Source organism: Corylus avellana, chromosome 4 (assembly GCF_965113065.1).
Source record: "Corylus avellana chromosome 4, dhCorAvel1.hap1.2, whole genome shotgun sequence".
NCBI classification, from domain to species: domain Eukaryota; kingdom Viridiplantae; phylum Streptophyta; class Magnoliopsida; order Fagales; family Betulaceae; genus Corylus; species Corylus avellana.
Window position 1 is genome coordinate 33604449 of NC_142493.1, and position 17894 is coordinate 33622342.

Sequence of the window (17894 nt, forward strand, 5' to 3'; positions counted from 1 at the left end):
CAAAGCTTGTTCTTTGTCTATAAGACTTGCGTTTGAAACTGTCACATCAATAATTGGAGATGCGTCATACATGCATAACGCAAATGAAAGCCTTAAAGGGTATGTTCGACAAAAAAAAATTGTGAGAAAAAATAATTGGACAATCGTAGGAAACAAAACAAACCCTTTAAGAACCAATTGCACTAGAACCATTTCAATCTCTTGGCTAAAACTGGAACGGGAAGAATCCAATATACACTCTCGGTTTTTAACGTCAAAAAAACATCCTTCCAATGCATCCGCTTCGCTACTATTTGTATTTTGCCGCATCATCTTGCTGCACAACAAGAGAGAAAAATGTCAAACTTAACATCTACATGGGTTTGACATTTGACAAAAGAAAGCGATCCATCATGTAGACATGCATGAAGGAGAATTGAACCAAATTAAAACATGATTAACAAAAAAAAAAGAAAAGAAAAGAGAGAATAATATTTTATCAAATGCTGTCCCAAAAGTTATCCAAAAGTCCCTGAAACATCCAACGTGTAAAATGAACTTTCCAACAGAAAAAGGGTCAGCCGTGGGGTTGGAATCGTAATGTTCACCCAAAAAGTTGTTTTTATTTCTCCACAAACTTTCAGAAAGGAAAATAGAAATACTTTTTGAAAATCATTCTTAAATATATCTTTGCCATTAAGCAAAAGAGGGTAGTTAGGACAATGTTGTATGGGAAAGTTTTTATTTTTAGTAAATGCACAAAAGTGAGTCAGCAGAAAAACACACCTTGTGCGTGAGTTTTGACTATTTCAGCTAACAACTCATCTCCAACAATGAGCCTCAGAATGTGTACAAATTGGTGTCGCGTGATCTTCAAGTCCTGTGACCAAAAATCATAAGCCCAAAGTTAAGAAAACAAGAACATACATGTATACCCCAGAATCACATGAACAATATGATCATAGACTTACCCGTAAATCCTTGTGTCTTTTTTCAATCAAAGCCATTTGAGAAGGATTCAAGGACCTTGAAAGTACAGATATCAGAGCAGGAATACTCATCCGTGGCGTTGTGGATGTGGAAACATTTGCAGGCGCGCTTTGAAAATCTGACAAACCAACCAAAAATTATAAGTTTCAATTCAAATTCAACATCATTAAAATCCAAAAAGCGGAGGATTGAATTGAATTGAAATGGCTTACGATTTAAGCAAGCGGGGGCCCTGAAAGTAATGATGAAAGCAGGAAGGATGTAGGAATTCATGAAAGCACTCCACACAATGAGTCTTCTGGGATCCGAGGGATTGTCCACGCCGGAGTCGAAGTTCTGGGAGCTCGGATGAAACTGCTTGGAACCAGGATAAACCACTTCCATGTTGCCCATAATGACGCGGCATAGCAGAATATGCCTTAACCCGTCTTCGTCAGCCACAGAGGAAGATGCACTGTGAAATATTAAAACCATATGATTAAGTAACGCAACAATTAATGCTCTGTTTGATTTCTCGGAAACAGAGGAAAAGAAAATACAATTTCGAAAACATTTTTCTTTCACTTTTTTTTTTTTTTGGTTTTCTAGTGAATATCCTATATCTGATTTTCCTTTAAATTGGGTTTGAAGAAATTCTTTCGACCTAATTTATTAAACAAATGTGATTCTTTATAAATAATGCAAGTGACAATTATACGCATTTGAATAGACTTTTGGAAGAATTTCTCTTGCCACCTTTCTTTCTTGGTAATTAGAACAGGGGCATGCACGACAAGTACGCAAGAAATTAATTAAAATTATATTAGTCGTTTTCAGAATTACCTGTCAATGGAAAATTTGGCAGAAGCCAAATGGAGCCCATCACCATACGAAGGACCATGCATGGGCCTTGTACACAGGCTAAACCCATGTTTCAAAATCCCAAGAATTTCATTCCTCGCACCGCCATACCAAGCATACCTCGTGTTAGCATTGCCTCCACACTTTCTCGCCACCGCCTCGGAGAAAATCTTATACGAGTCCAACCTAGCTTTCTTGGCCAAGCTGGAGCCGGTGTTCCTGTGTATTGCCACAACGTCGGTGTCCTTCGCAGCCGTTCCCATGCCCAAAAGAAATACTCTCTTCAGCAAATCATGCTCCACGCTCCCTTCCCCTATGCGAATCAATTCCTCCCCAGAAAACAACCCCAATTCCTCACGACGAGCACTGCTTTCTTCGGTTACAGACCCGGGATCCGAAATTTCGTCATCATCAATTGTAATAGAGATTTGTTCTTCAACATCAATTACTTCCATCTGTTCATCCACAAAATCGTAACCATTAATATTTCTAATTAAACAATTTACATTTTACCAAAAGCATTAAATAAATATCTTGGAATTTCAAGAACTTAATTCCCCATAAATTTTTTTTAAAAAATAAAATAAAATAAGAAGATTGAGGAGATGATGACAATACAAAGCTAAAACTAACTTCCAAGAATTAAAAGTCTAGGAAAGAAAGAATCCACGAAGAAAAAGAAAAGGTTGAAGAGAAAAGAAACCTTTTCAAGAAGATTGTGGTGAAGAAACAAATTACAATGCTGATTGTTGAGCAAGTTGCTTGGAGAATCAAGAAGGTAAATAAGAGGGTAGAAGCAGATATATATATATATATATATAGGGAGGTGGTCTTTGGCGGTTGAGAGGTGGCACAAATATCGTGCCGCTGTTTCTCAAGTGGAACAGATCAAAGTCGGCCACGCCTTTCTCTATGACCGTGCAGGTGTCGTATTCACTATTAAATTCGATTGCGAAGTTACTGGAATGCCCTAATACTATATATATATATATATACAAGAAATGAGGTGGATTAGGATTAGGATTTCGGTTACTTACGGGGCAAGTTATGATTAGTTAATACGTCACCTCATGCGTGTTGTAAAAACATTTTCTTTTCTTTTCTTTTTTTTTTTGGTTTTATATGAAAGTATATTAGGGTTTTCGTGATGGGTTTATTATAGTTAATTTTTTCTTCAATTTTTCTCTTCACGTGGCTTTGGAATACACCATGTTTTGTTTCTTCCAAAACAAGAAGTTGGTTGAATGGGTTTATTTTAGTTATTTTGTTTTATTTTTTCTTTTTAAAATAAAAATATTAACAAATAACCAAAAACCCAAAATACTTCAAATTACGTTCTGTTTTCTTGATGATACACCTTGTTGGCCAAGTATCATTTTTTTTTTTTTTTTTGGGTTTTTGGTATTTTCTTATTTTGGAGGAATCTATTTTTCAATGTTTTAAATAGTTCCTTCAAGAGAAACGAGCAAAAAAAAAAAACGTTTTTCCTTTATGTAAGTCTGTGAAACAAATATTTCTTTAACAGACAATAGTGAATTGGTCTCTACAATTTCCATGAACTTTTAATTAAGGATATAATTTCCTCAAAATCAGTCTGAAGGAAATATTCTTTAACCAATTTAAAATAATATTAAGTGTCACTTTTTTTTTTTTTTTGAAGGAATATTGAGATATTCATTAAATCAAAAAGATCCAGAAAAGATTACACAAGAAAAAGAGATTGTTCTCTCCTTAATTAGAATATCACCTACACTTGGTGGGGTATCCCTACATGGGTGGTAGCCAATTTTGCAAGCACATGCCCAACATTATTAGCGTCCCTCAAGACATGTAAAAATCTAGCATTCTCCAAACCACATAGCTCTAACTATAAACCTTCTATGACCTGCCTAATGCTACTAAAACATGGTCCTTTTACGTCAATAGCTTTGATAACTTGCATGGCGTCACCTTCGAGAAGAATATTATCAAAGCCCATTTCTTTGCTAAACAAAACGGCATTCAAGGCTGCCATGGCTTCTGCCGTGGTGGGATCTGCTATAGATTTAACATTTAAAATGTACGTTAAATTCTTAACGTCATTATTAATAGTTTATTTACTTAGACTGAATTTAATGTGCCTTTTAAATGTTTACAGACACTTGTCACAATTTTAAATGGGTTTAAAGATATTTTTTTCAGACTAATTTAAAGGAAATTTATGTCATTTAATTAATTGTTTAAACTTAATGCATATTTATTAGTGATTTCGTGGATGGTAAGTTACTTCTTTTCCTTTTAGATAAGTTAAAAGAAATTTTCTTGTTGTTCTTCTCTTTCTTTTCTCACAAGAAAATTGCTAATATTTATATTTCCTATTTTCTTATCTTAAATTTGAGTTTGACTTGCTTCCAGATAATTTTGTAGAAGCTGCCTCTAATAAAAGAATAACAGAAATTCTTTACCAATCCTGTAATTATTACCATTTACTTTTGCACGAGAGATCTTTAATAATTTTTTTACTATTTTACCTAAACTCAATTTGTCTCTATGCACAAAAGTAAAAGTGAACCAATCACATCCATTGGCCTGGAAATTGAGGTGTCAATTTCAGTCAATTGGATCACATTCCATTATTCCAACTTCGCTATTTTTTATTTCTTTGTTCTGTATCAAATAATATAATAAGAAAAGGGGAAAACCTAATCAAAAAAAAAAAAAAAAAAAGTATTTTCTTTCATTTTATCCAAAGTGCTTATGACCTTCCAAAAGACACTATAGCATCCAATTAGGACCTATTGATTAAGTGATCAAACACAACAAATTTTTGGCATGAATGCTCAATGTTATGTATAAGCATATACCCTCAACATCTTATGATCAGAGGAGAAGCATAGGATATAGTAAATGATTTGAGAAAAAAAAATGACGTTATTGGAATCGATACGGACAATTGATCGACCCTACAAAAATTATATTAAATAGTTTTCAGTCAGTTATGTAAACCATAACAGAAAAGTAAACGAAGCAACTCATAATGAAAGTGAGTATTCATTCATCTTTGGAAAAATATAAATGAAATATTATTCTATACTTGTTGAACAAGTTGTTTCATTTCTATAATCAAATCCTACAATATTTCCCTAAAAAAACATTCCAAGCATTTTCCAACTAGTGGATCCGAGTGCGATTGCCACACTTGAGTGGATCAAGCCAGGAGGCCCAGTATATATCTATCTTATAATTCTTAGACGCCCCATTATCTAGGCGGGTCCGAATTGAACATCCCCGACCCGGAAAACAACGCGACCGCCTTCACCTATTTTTTCGTTACGCTGTAAGCCGAAATTCAAGGGCTCTCTACCGTTGGATTTAACAAAACCGAAAGACATAATACAGCCAAGTAACAGGATATTAAGACAACGAGGTTAACGAAAGTCTTCTAAAATGTGTACAGTATTTTAGGACTTAGATTTTCTCGTATCATTGTTTTGAAATTCAAAGGTCCAATTTTTATTATATTAATATTTCTTAGTAGACAATTTTCTTTCAAACGAGGTTGAATATATATATATATATAACTTATTAAACTGACATATGTTATTAAAATATTTGATTCTCATTTGCATTTATAAATCATATATTAGTTTTAATAGGTTGCGTTGGTGTACAGATTACCAGGCTTCAGGTTGACTTACAGGTAGGAGTTCTATCTGAAAAAAGATAAAAAACGTAAGAAGCCTGCCGACCCTGAAAGACAGAAGGGACTTCGACGCCCAAGTTAAGAGGGTATAAGAGAAAAACTTTCCTAGTAAGGAGAGTATTATTAATAATGTATAGAATTGTAAAATCGTATACCTTAAGCCTTATATACACGCATATGGAATATTGTAGAGTCTGCAGGAGGGGTCATGGTGGCTTAAGCCCATCGGGCAACAGATTGGTTGGACTTTATATGAGATGTGAGCCTTCTTCATAAGTGAGTATTTACTTGTAAATCTATTTAGAAGAATTTTGAAATGTGTGTTTTGAAGTTGGGATGGGCCTTGCTTGGATTTTGTATGGTGAAGTAGGTGGGCCTTACAAGCTGGTTTCAAGGAATTAAGTCAGTATTTAGTGTACTCCTAGTTGATCATATTATTTTAAATATAAAAAAAAATAAATTGTAATATATGAAAATAGTAATAATTTGGTTTGATATAAATGGTTAAGATCTAAGTAGGATACAAAATGGAACACCGTAGAAATTCTAGAACATCCCAATGTACTAAAAAAAGGAAAGAAAAAAAAAGCTGAAAAGAGAATTTCTTGGGTTCTTGTTGTTGTTGGATGGTATTTTGAGCCTCGATGAAACGCGCCGGCCAACTCACAACCAAATTTCGGCAAAACGTGTGAAAAATGGCTCAGAATCCCATGCAAAGCCACGCGTCGTAGCTCCATTTTCATGCAACCCAGGTTGCCATATTTCTCTGGTGCAAGTTTTGTCTCATGGAGTTCAGCTTCCATTGATCATATAAATTTAACGTTTGAAAGAAGGCAGAATAGAAAGATCAATTTGAGAAGCATTTGAAAGGAAAGAAAAAGAAGAATATATACAAAGGAGAATGTCAGGCTCGGCGGGAACGCCGGGTTCTTCTTCAAATGAGTCTCCTCCACCGCCGGAAAGCTCGAACTCGCCGCCATCTTCGGGGTCTTCGCCTCCACCGGAGGCTTCATCGTCGGGTGGGAAAGGAGGTCCTCCCCCACCAATCTCATCCTCTCCTCCACCGGAGGGTTATTCTTCATTCTCTTCGCCACCCAAATCCTCTCCTCTTCCACCGCTGCCTCCTGATTCGGATTCGAAATCAAAGGTGAATGGACCGCCTTCAAAATCTGGTTCCCCGCCGCCTAGTTCGTCGCCAGGCTCAAGTTCTGGTACCCCTCCGCCTCCATTGAATTTAGGACCTCCGCCACCATCATCGCCATCGAATTCGAAAGTTCCACCACCACCCCCATCGGCCTCTCCTCCTTCTCCTCCTCCTCCTGGTACTCCTGACAGCCCTGCCAAACAATTCCCACCTCCATCACCATCACAAATATCCTCCCCGCTTTCTCCTCCTCCTCCTTCTCCTTCTCCTCCTCCTCCTCTCCTTCCTACTTCTTTACCCGCTCAAAAATCTCCACCACCTCCATCCCTTTCTCCTCCAATATTAGCCAGCTCTTCGGATGCCAATCCCCGTTCACCGCCGCCCCCCCAGATCTCGCAACATTCCAAGTCTTCCCCACAGCCTCCGCCTTCCCATTCTTCCTCCAACACCAGAACTGACGGTTCCTCCTCCAACTCTAAGGGTGGCTCCAGCTCTCCGTCAGGATCAAGTGGGAGTACTTCTGGGACTTTCGTTGGGGTGGCAACGGCGGGGGTGTTCATCGTAGCCTTAATTGCAGTCTTTTTTGTGGCCTCAATCCGGAAAAAAAGAAGAAGAAAACAACTCTATGGCTCCCATTACATGCCCCCCAAAAAGGTTTCTGTAAGAGCAGGTAAAAATTAATTTTGGGTGGTTTAATTTGAGCTCGATCTGCTGAATTGCTTGAGTTATTTTTATTTATTATTTATTATTATTATTTTTTATCATAGATGATGGATATTACTACAACCAGCAATACCCAATGGGGAACAATATTGTAGTAGATGGTTATAATAATTCATCAATTGCAAGTAGCTATGGGAGTCAAAGGGGAGGGAATATGCAGCATGGAGGGGCGGCCGATTCTAGCGGCGGCATAAGCAGTGCAAAGTCCTTTTTCAGCTATGAAGAATTGATGGAAATAACAAGTGGGTTTTCTCGCCAAAATGTTCTGGGTGAGGGTGGGTTTGGGTGCGTTTACAAGGGCTGGCTGCCGGATGGAAAAGTGGTGGCAGTTAAGCAACTCAAGGCCGGTAGCGGGCAAGGCGAGCGGGAGTTCAGGGCTGAAGTCGAAATTATTAGCCGTGTTCATCATCGGCATTTGGTCTCCTTGGTGGGCTATTGCATCTCTGAGCATCAGAGATTGCTCATCTATGAATTCGTTCCAAATAAAACTCTTGAGCATCATTTGCATGGTAATTAAGTGGAATTAATTTAATTTTGTTTGTTTCTCACCTTAATTATGATCAAACAACATTCATGTCTTTGAATATTCTTAATTAGGTAATGGAATGCCGGTGTTGGATTGGACCAAAAGAATGAAGATTGCTTTAGGTTCTGCCAAGGGTTTGGCATATTTACATGAAGATTGTATGTATTTATTGAAAATGGAAAACAATTTGTATGAACTCCAGTCAATCTGATATATATCAGTATTTTTTTTTTCTTCTCACTGTGATCTGTTTAATTCTAGGCCATCCAAAAATTATTCACAGAGACATCAAGTCAGCAAATATTCTCTTGGATGATGTTTTTGAGGCACAGGTTGCAGACTTTGGACTTGCCAAACTAGCAAATGACACGCATACCCATGTTTCAACTCGAGTCATGGGAACATTTGGGTAGGTTTCAACATCTGGAACACCTGAGCACCATTGCATATTGAAGGTTTTCATGAATATATGTTTCCTAGCTTTCTTCTCTTCCCGAGGAAGATGTAGTCACAGTACTATAAATGGCAAATCCCTCTAACAAATGTGGACAGAGTCGAAGGGGGTTAGGTTAGGAGCTTTCGGTTACCGTAACAATTTTTTATACAACTCCTAAATTAAACACGAAATTAGCAAATTAGAGTTGATGGGTCTAACCAGTTTAATTAAATAGGTCGAGTTAAAGTTGACCTATATAATCTTTTGCTAATGTATCGACTCAATTCGAACATGACATGTGAACACAAATTATCACCCTTTCATGGTAGTGTTTGACCTCTCAAAATTGTTGCAACTTTACATAATCAATGTGGAATTTGGGTTTCAGGTACTTGGCACCCGAGTATGCATCAAGCGGAAAATTGACAGATAGATCAGATGTATTCTCGTTTGGAGTTGTGCTTCTTGAGCTTCTCACAGGGCGCAAACCAGTTGACGCAACTCAGCCTTTGGGGGATGAGAGTTTGGTTGAATGGGTATAAATTTTCACTGGACATTCTCTTTAAATGCTTTAGAAGGGTAATGGGTTTTCTCACAATCCTCTCTTGCTTCCTTCTGAACAATGTCTTGTCAGGCTCGCCCACACCTTATTCGTGCCCTTGAAACCGGTGATTTTGGTGAATTAGTAGATCCACGGCTTGAAAAGCATTATGTGGAGAGTGAAATGTTCCGAATGATCGAGTCAGCTGCTGCTTGTGTTCGCCATTCTGCTCCAAAACGGCCTCGCATGGCGCAGGTGATACTAATAAACAGCAATTTCTGATTCCTTTTTGTTGCATGCAGTCAATAGAGAAACTTACTTTCACCTCCATCAATCTTGTGGGTGTTAATTTCAGGTGGTGAGAGCACTAGACAGTGAAGGTGAAATGTCTGATCTCTCTAATGGGGTGAAATATGGGCAGAGCACTATATATGATTCAGGCCAATACAACCATGAAATTTCAAGATTCAGGAGGATGGCAAACGGCAGCGATAGCTCGGACTATGACATGTACAGTGGAGAATTCAATTATAGAGAAACATCTGGACCTCAACCTTCAACGAGGTTCCGGGATGCTTCAAGTGGTGAATCAGAAACTAGAGCCATTAATCCACAGAGCGGTGAACACAGATATGGAAATGGCCGTCGGTTTTAACTAATTCGATCTGATTTCTTCTGCACATTATTTGACTAGAAAAAAAAGCCTATCTTCTGCTTTGTTTGACTTTTAATCTCACTTAACTATTGTGTAAAGCTTTTTTATTTTTATTTAATGTTTTCTTTGAGAATCTTGGTTTGATCATAAGTCCTTCAAATCATCATCAGAGTGGGGGAAGCTTGTAAAGTGCAAGTTTTATTGGAAGATAATTTTTAGGGACAAATACATTTTACTCACCACCCATTTGTACTTTGACTTTTAATATTTAAAAATTGACACTCAACTCCCTCAAACTTTCAAATTATTACAATTCGACTATTTTGACTTTTTTTTTTTTTTTCCCCAAAATGCCCCATCCCAAGTTTTTTTAAAAAAAATTAAATTAAATTAAAATTAAAATTAAGAGATGTCCAGTTTGTGGTGGCCAGCCACCCCTTAATTTTAAATTTTTTTTTTAAAAAAAAAAAAAAAACTTGGGATGGGGGCATTTTGGGGAAAAAAAAAGTTAGAAGGTCAAATTGCAACAATTTGAAAATTTGGGGAGTTCAAGTGTCACTTTTTAAACATTGGAGGTCAAAGTACAAATGAGTGGATAGTTCAGGGGTAAAATGTATTTTCTCCTAATTTTTAATATCAACAATCGTGTCTTATCAACACTCGGGTAAGACTACTTTTGTGAGAATACTTGTGATAAAGTTTTTTCTTATGATGTAAAAAACATGTTTGGAATTGTATTTGAAAAATAGAAATTTTAAATCAAAAAATGTTTTTTGGCAGAAGCTTCATTTTTAGGCTTCCGTCAAAAGTGTGTTTTTGCCATTTTTAGGCTTTTTGGACCCTTATAAGCGCTTGTAATTTTTTTACCAAATGGGGTTTTTTTTTTTTTTTTCTTTTTAAATGGACTTTTTGAGTGTTATACACACTTTTAAACCTCTCAAACTCACACCCAAACAGACCCCAAGTGTATTACATATTTAACTCGTTTCTGCTAGAAGAAATCACCTTAGAGTGTATGGTTTTAAATTCCAATTGAAGCTTTTTCTGAAAGCTATTATCCTATAATAATATGAAAATTAGGGACGGAACCAGGGGCAGGGGGCCATGACCCTCTCTAATCTTGAAATTTTCGATTTCATGTGCTTACTGTAGGTGGATTATCATATCAAAAGCTATTACCAGGGAACATAAGTGTTAATGTGACATGGTAGTTTTATGTACAAAAGAATCAAGTTATTGGTTTGAGAAGGAACAAAAGGCAATACATGAGTGTAAAATCCGCTAATTCATTCAAAATAAGAGTTTGCATGTCTATATTTCTCACAAATGAAACAAAAGGTAAGAAAGTTACGGATAAGACCCACTCGATGAACCCCAACCATCATGATTCATAAACCAAATGAAGAAAAAGTACAAAATAAGAAAGTTACAATTTCAGCATTTTCTACTTTCATTTTTTCCAAGATATATTTCACTAAATTTGAAGTTCACAGCACGTGTCAACAATCATGCAGCATCAAGTGATGCTATATGGATAGAGGAGGTGTAAGAAAAAACTTTGTCAAACACTTCGCTTTCTGGAGTCAATACAGAATACTCGATCTACTGTCTGATGTTCGAGTCTATTCTTAGCTAGGTCGATCAAACACTCCCTCAATTTTTGTGGTTGAATGTCCTTCTTAGCCTGGGGAACACATACAATGTAGTTTTGTATCAGAAAGATGATCCCATAACACATACAATGTTTTTTTTTTATGGTTTTGGTTATGAATTTGGACTGGCAAGTCCAAGACATTTAAGCAGTTTACCACTGATTTCATATCTCCTAATTCCATGTTGGTATTCCATTGCTTGAATCTTACCTCAACCTTGAGAATGTTCAGGACCTTTCCACAGAATGTGGTGATATTGGCATCAGTTACTTGAAGCCCTAACGAATTTAAAGCCTCCATCAACCTCATAAACCCACCTCGTTTCTGCTCACAGTAGAATTTAATCAAGAGTTCTGTTTGGCTCACTTGGTTCACTTCCACTTGCACCTAAGGAAAGGTTTCAGCACATAAGAGAATGGAGCATTTACTGAGACATTAAAATAGCAAACTGATCGATCACAGACATTGGTAGTCATGACATCTAAAGGTTATGCTAACTCGGTGTTAAAATATTAATTAAATAATTAAATTCACATTCCTTCCTAACAACTTAAACTTTTGGGATAAATGGTAATTTGAAACTATTTACCTCTGTTTGCTTCTGTTCTACAAAGCTTGATGAACCGTGGTTCTGCTCAGTAGGAGGCAAACATACGGTGCTGCCATAGCGTATTCTATCTGATGTTGCAATCTTCAACTCTGCTATATTCTTCTTGTAGTCCTCTTCTTCCACTTCCCTGAGCACATCCTGAAGTTGCTCCACCTCCGTCTGCAACTCTTGTATATATTCAATTGCATCTCCGAGAATCGAAGCTCTATCCATCTAGAAATTCATTAAGTGAAACAGAATAAAAACCGAGTAAAAATGGAGAAAAAAAGAGCAATGTATTAAAGGAGACCCATTCAATATTGTAGTATTTGACAGATATCAATTATCTTAACCTTGGTTATCTTTGGGACTAAAGAGCGTAGAGTGAAGAGCCCATCTTTAATCCGGTTCCTCCTTTTCCTCTCGGTGACAAGATTTTTGGAATGGAAACGTCTATCTGGCTTCTTGATAACATTTCCTTCACCATTTTCTATCATATTGCCACAGTGTGAAACCAAATCTGCCTGTCGCTTCAATGAACTCTCGTTTTGCTTGTTTTTTTTAGAGCCAGAAGATTGTCCAATTGACTGCTTCACAGAGCCATGTAGATTTATATAATCAGAGTTTAAATCAAACAAGGGACAATCATTCGAAGGATTGGAACTGCTGGATGATCCCTCAGCACTAGGATAGGAGCTGGACTGGGTCACTGGAGGCAGAACCTGTATCTTTGGATTGGAACTTAACAAGTGCAGGGTAAGTGGCCAATGTTGTAAATACTCCTCAGACAATTGATCAAGATGATTTTCATTGAGGGTCAGACTGGTATAGCTACACGCACTCATGGCTCCTTGGTCCAAAGAGAGATCACACTTAGTGGTGATTAAGTCTATGATCTTTTGATCTTTTGGTATCTGAAAAGAAGAATTATATATTTTCAGAAACTGGAGGAGAATATCCAAACTACCAATGCAGAAATTAAAACAAAGAGCAAAGCAAATCTTACATGCTTGGCGACAAAGAGCTCAATAAGCCCACCAGCAACTGGGATCAGAACTTGGGTTCCAATTGAATCCTGTCAAAATAACATTTTGGGCAAGTTAAAGCATGTCTTATTGGATGAAGTACTAACACCTCTAAGCGTTCTGATAGTCTGTCTAAATTCAGTCATGATCCTTTGAAACATGGTGAACTATGATGTAGAAGCTCTACAGGATGTCCTATGTCTTAGCAGCATAGTCAATTTTTCAAGCATATCATCAACTACTTGATAAGGGACTTTTAAGGAAAATGTGTCTTACAGCCTGAAGCCTGGATCTCTAGGCTTTCGGCTTTCGGTTCTCAGTTTTCGGTCACTAGGAAGCTGGCATGGGCACAAACTCGATCTAATTAATCAATATGAGATAGATAAAACTAAAATTTTGTGAAGATCAGAGGACTTTCGAAGTACAACTGGCTTAAAAGCTATGGTTGAAACCTAATACGAATGGACCAAAGCTCCACTGAAACATGCCATGCATTCTATGTTATCTTGGGAATATGTGATCAACCTCAAACCCATATCAATAGGCTAAGTTATCTGAAAGCAAATTGGTATACCCACATTTGAAGTATCTGAATCTGAGGCACAAATCCACCTGGGTTGGGCTGATATCACAACCTCTCCATGCAACCTGGTTCCCAATCTTTCATATTAGTGCTTCTTGATCTTTTTATGGCAGAATGAAAGGCCAAGAATTTGAGACGGGAGAAAGAAAGAGAGTTTGTACCCAGAATACAGTGGCATGGAAGAAGGAAGCAGAGCAAGAGCCTCACAGGCTTTTGTCCTCATGGGATGCTGAAAGTGAGTATCCCTGCAAAGGGGAGTAAAAGTAATTTGCTCTTTGACATTGGCATTCTCACAACCACCACCACTACAACAGCAACCGATCCATTCAACAAACCTATAAAAGCAATGAAACACTGAAAAATTAACAGAGAAGAGTGAAACTTGCAAAGAGTGTCAAGAAAACTGATCATAATGGGTGTGGTTGGAAATGTTTGGAGACAACACTAAAACCTGGAGGGATCATCTCCCAATTTCCAAACAACACAATAGTCCCAACATTTGGTCTCAATAAAGGGTCTAAGCCACTCCACGGCTCCATCAAATTCCAAACCCTCCATTGTCTTCTCCATCTGCAACACTTTCCCCTTTGTTCAAAACTCTGCAACGAGTACGAGTACGCTCACAAAGGCCCTTTTATGTCTCCCTTTATAACAGTCTCCGAAGTTGAGACAAAATGGTACAAGACAAAGCTAACCAACTTTTTTTCCTTTTAAAATGGGTGGGAGGGTCTCAGACTAGTCAGTGGCAAATCTGTGACAGTGGGAATCTGCAGCAGCCTGCAGAGAGGGAGAGAGAGAGTTTTGACCGACTACCAGAGTCGGTGTATAAAACAACCATCGAATGGTTCAAAAGCAACAGCGAAAGCAACCCATAACCGCATATATAATCATCAAGATTCATGTTCTTTGGAGAAGGAATGCTAGCTTCCCACTCTATTTTCAAGCAGGTTCATGACACGCCCCACTTACTGTAGCCGGTTTGTTGTTTTAAATTAACTTTTGTTCGAAAAATTTAAGTCGATAAAAAGAGGTAAACTTAATCGCATAATTATTAATTAGTTAAACATTTTCTCTCACGTGTGGGGTCAAACTTCATTTTAATAGGTGAAGCTCAATGGGTGAATTGACGAAGTCAAAATTCGATGCCAAAACCTTTAATTATGATACCATGTTAAATTATCAGTTGCCCCAAAAGCTTAAACTGATAGGTTAATAATTAAAATTGTGTTTTCAATTCAAAAATTAACACAGGTTGATAACGAAAACTGAATTGTTATTGAACTCAAAAAACTGTGTTCTCCGTACAATCATGATCATCTTATAATAATTCTATGAGCTTAGAAATGTAAGATACTAATTTTAGCACTGACCTCAAGTAGACCAAATCATGTAAAGATAGAAACTTATGGAAATTAAGAAAAGTCTAAATGTCAAAAAGTCCACCAAATCAAGAAAAAACTCAAAATGGATGAAATTAGTTTCTTCCCAAAAGTAGGAGATGGCTCAAATTATTCTACATAAGAGAAATTCAATGAGTGAATTTCTAGCCTACCATTCTATTGGAACTTAGTTAGAGTTGGACTTCTAGTGAAGCATTCTCTCTTGACTTGGCTCGAGCAAACTTCTAGTAAATTTATAGTATAGCATTTTGTCATGACTTGGCTCAAGCCAACTTCTAGAATACTTTTAATGGAGTTCAAGCCAACTTTTAGTGGAGTGTCCGACACTTTCCGTAAGAAATTTGTAGTAAAAATTGTAATAAACATGACAATACTTATGGATCTGACTGTCCATGATCGATCATGATGAGATAAATTAATGGATTCTTATGAAGAAGAAATAATGGGATGTACAATAAAAAGCCCTATGTTGAGGCGATCGATCTACCCCTAGAATTGGGTATATGGAGCGATTTGTAGTTTTGATCAAGTTGGATTAACACACTGTTCTGTTTTAATGCTATATTAAATAAATAATTATTCTAAAAGTTTTTATTGGATAATTTTTTTTAATAATTTATTTATTTTTTTGGTAAAAATAATGAATTTATAAACTGTAACAATCTAACGCCAAAACATCATTGTGTGTAGTTTAAGTTATACCAAAGTCTCTTAATTAAATAGAATTACCTTCAGGCTTCAGAAATCAGATTAGTGGCGCGTGGTGAACATACTTGATGGAGAAGGATGTCAGAGAAGGGAATATTTGCACGGTTTGGGTAATATGTACAATGCTTCGCCAGAGCAGGTACAATTCTGTTTTCTTCCTACACGGTACAATTATGGAAGCCCATCTATTTATATATAGTTTACTAGATTATAATCATTAAAATATGCATGCAATTTTAGTAATTTGGACAAGTAATTATGTGTATCCCTTGCAGCTTCATGAGCTATTGCAATTAGGTTGGCACTATTCAACAGAGTTTTGGTATGTGACAAGGCCCATTACAATAACCCCAAAAAGAATATGGATAATGTATATAAAAAATTAAGATTAGGCCCATTGAGCCTAGCCATTTCATAAACCACAACGACAGTCGTATAGCTATGTAGCAAATACGATGGTCGTCCACTATAGGCCATTGAAACAGAGAGACCTCAAAACTTGTTGTAACCATCAGCCATGCCGAGACAGGGGCCGGATATATAATTCAAATTGCTGCACGTTACAACACCATATGTAATTACATATTTCAAGTTTCGCCTGGAAATAATGTAAGGATACAGTCGAAAAACTTCGAAAAAAAGAAAAAAAGAAAAACGAAGGGGGTGATGGAAATGTGATTCGGGTAGATATAGCTATAATTATGTAGATCGAAGCTCCTGTTTCTGCACCCATTATCATGCACCGGATCTGTGGGCTCCTTCACGCTCAACAGGTTTAATTCCGCCTTTGATGTGGTCACCATTTTCGAATGTCTTGTGTCCTCTGCTTCCTCCATTTCCACCCGGTTTAGGAGTCGGACCTTTCTTATTATCAAACCCGAACTCGATGTCCCCACCTCCAGATTCCTTGGGACGGACGTGGTGGTTTTGCTTGGGTTTTTGGCTGCGGTGGCGCCGGTTGCAGAGCCGGCCAAGAAAGCAAGCAATTGCCGAGACAACAATGATTACGGCCAGGACAATGAAAACCGACCCGAAGGACCCATTTGAATGGTGAGAAGGTGGCGCCTGACCCGTGACGGTGCTGGGGTAAACCACAACGGGCTGCTGTTGCTGCTGCGGCTGCGGCTGCGGCTGCGGCAGTGGCTGCTGCTGCTGCTGTGGTTGAAAAGACATCTTCCCCCCCTTCGGGCTTGGCTGAGAGAAAGTGAAAGGGTGGTGTTTGGCTTTAGTATTAGCCGTCTGCAGCTCTTGTTCTTTGAGTGCAGACAGAGGGAATTCTTGGTTTACTCATGAAACAAGCAATTACATTCCCTGTGTGAAGGGGTTATGTATAACTGGGTTCAAGCCTGTGGGGTTATCAATTCAATAAAGGAGCAACTTTCTTTAATAAAGACACAACTAAAGATATATTCCTTGTATTCTTTACTGCGGAAGATTGGGGAGTGCCATTGCTTTGTATGAAGAGAAAGTAAGATTTTGGCCCCTTTGGACACCACAATCCCAAGGGGAAGGCCCCATAGAAGAGCACCAATTATTTCATTTGACCATCCCTTTTAATCACAACTTTATTTATTTATTTGTGTGCAGTGTGTATATATTACACAGACTTGTGCACATCTCTGATATGGGTAAAAAGAAGCCATTTGATTCGTTGGTCAAGAACTCTACAGGTTTTGTTGCAGATATTTTCAAAAGAAGTAAAGATTATGGGGGTTCAAAATCGGGATTTGTGTAAGAAATCACGCACCATTTCCCCAAGCACAAGAGCTTATCTGCCTTAATGGGGTTCACTCTGCATAATGCTTGCTTTTATTCCTTTTTCTTTTTCAAAGAAAGGATTCTGCTAGAGTGCGCGAAAGCTTGATTTTATGTCTTTTAATGATTGGAGAGTTATAGTATAATTTCTCACAGTGCACTGGTAACAGCTTGTACAAGTTAGTACGAATCCAACCACCCAATCAGGGGACCCAATGAATCAGACATGTCAGATGAACAAAAATAGAGGTGTCCTTGCCACTTTATACGTGTTGAAGACCGGAATACGATACCCTCAATTTCAAATGATAGTATTTAGTTATTATTTTTTTTAAAAAAAAAATAAAACTGTTATTTTAATTTTTTTAAATAATCTTATTCTTACAAAATACTCTAAACAGATATTATTCATTTCAAATGAAATGAAAATAATCATTTTACTTAAAGACATGCGGTCGTGCTGGCTTAAGAGTGATCACATTAGATTCAATAAATTTATTTTTTTATTATATATATATATATATATATATATATATATATATATATATATATATATTAATTTCAGTTACTTACAATATTTTTCAAATTACCTATATCAAACTTTTTTTATTTTCACTAATGTTTTGAGTTATATATATATTTTATTTTTTAAGTTTGGGTAGTATA

At 37.1% G+C, this 17894-nt stretch overlaps 4 protein-coding genes across 5 annotated transcripts; 1 reads left to right on the top strand and 3 right to left on the bottom strand.

Moving 5' to 3' along the window:
- Positions 1–14: 14 nt before the first annotated feature.
- On the bottom strand, positions 15–2599 carry LOC132178739 (putative inactive poly [ADP-ribose] polymerase SRO2). The gene is made up of 6 exons (XM_059591261.2): positions 2513–2599; positions 1792–2264; positions 1182–1423; positions 951–1087; positions 766–859; positions 15–316 (listed from the first exon to the last, which is right to left on the bottom strand). Exons 2-6 carry the CDS (start codon positions 2262–2264, stop codon positions 309–311), a joined length of 954 nt encoding a protein of 317 aa, XP_059447244.2. The 5' UTR covers positions 2513–2599; the 3' UTR covers positions 15–308.
- A 3730-nt stretch (positions 2600–6329) lies between these two features.
- On the top strand, positions 6330–9543 carry LOC132179339 (uncharacterized). The gene is made up of 7 exons (XM_059592044.2): positions 6330–7305; positions 7403–7867; positions 7956–8042; positions 8146–8293; positions 8709–8856; positions 8955–9116; positions 9217–9543. Exons 1-7 carry the CDS (start codon positions 6393–6395, stop codon positions 9514–9516), a joined length of 2223 nt encoding a protein of 740 aa, XP_059448027.2. The 5' UTR covers positions 6330–6392; the 3' UTR covers positions 9517–9543.
- Positions 9544–10882: 1339 nt separating this feature from the next.
- On the bottom strand, positions 10883–14259 carry LOC132178990 (basic helix-loop-helix (bHLH) DNA-binding superfamily protein). Of its 2 annotated transcripts, XM_059591590.2 has the most exons (8): positions 13817–14259; positions 13527–13700; positions 13361–13430; positions 12764–12832; positions 12111–12671; positions 11758–11991; positions 11379–11555; positions 10883–11200 (listed from the first exon to the last, which is right to left on the bottom strand). In XM_059591590.2, the coding sequence occupies exons 1-8, from the start codon at positions 13933–13935 to the stop codon at positions 11078–11080; spliced, it is 1527 nt and encodes a 508-aa protein (XP_059447573.2). In that variant the 5' UTR covers positions 13936–14259; the 3' UTR covers positions 10883–11077. The 2 variants fall into 2 exon arrangements, with proteins under 2 accessions (XP_059447573.2, XP_059447574.1); XM_059591591.2 differs by lacking the exon at positions 11379–11555.
- Positions 14260–15881: 1622 nt separating this feature from the next.
- On the bottom strand, positions 15882–16770 carry LOC132177434 (uncharacterized). Its single transcript, XM_059589758.2, has one exon. It carries the CDS (start codon positions 16644–16646, stop codon positions 16209–16211), a length of 438 nt encoding a protein of 145 aa, XP_059445741.2. The 5' UTR covers positions 16647–16770; the 3' UTR covers positions 15882–16208.
- Between the last annotated feature and the right edge of the window lie 1124 nt (positions 16771–17894).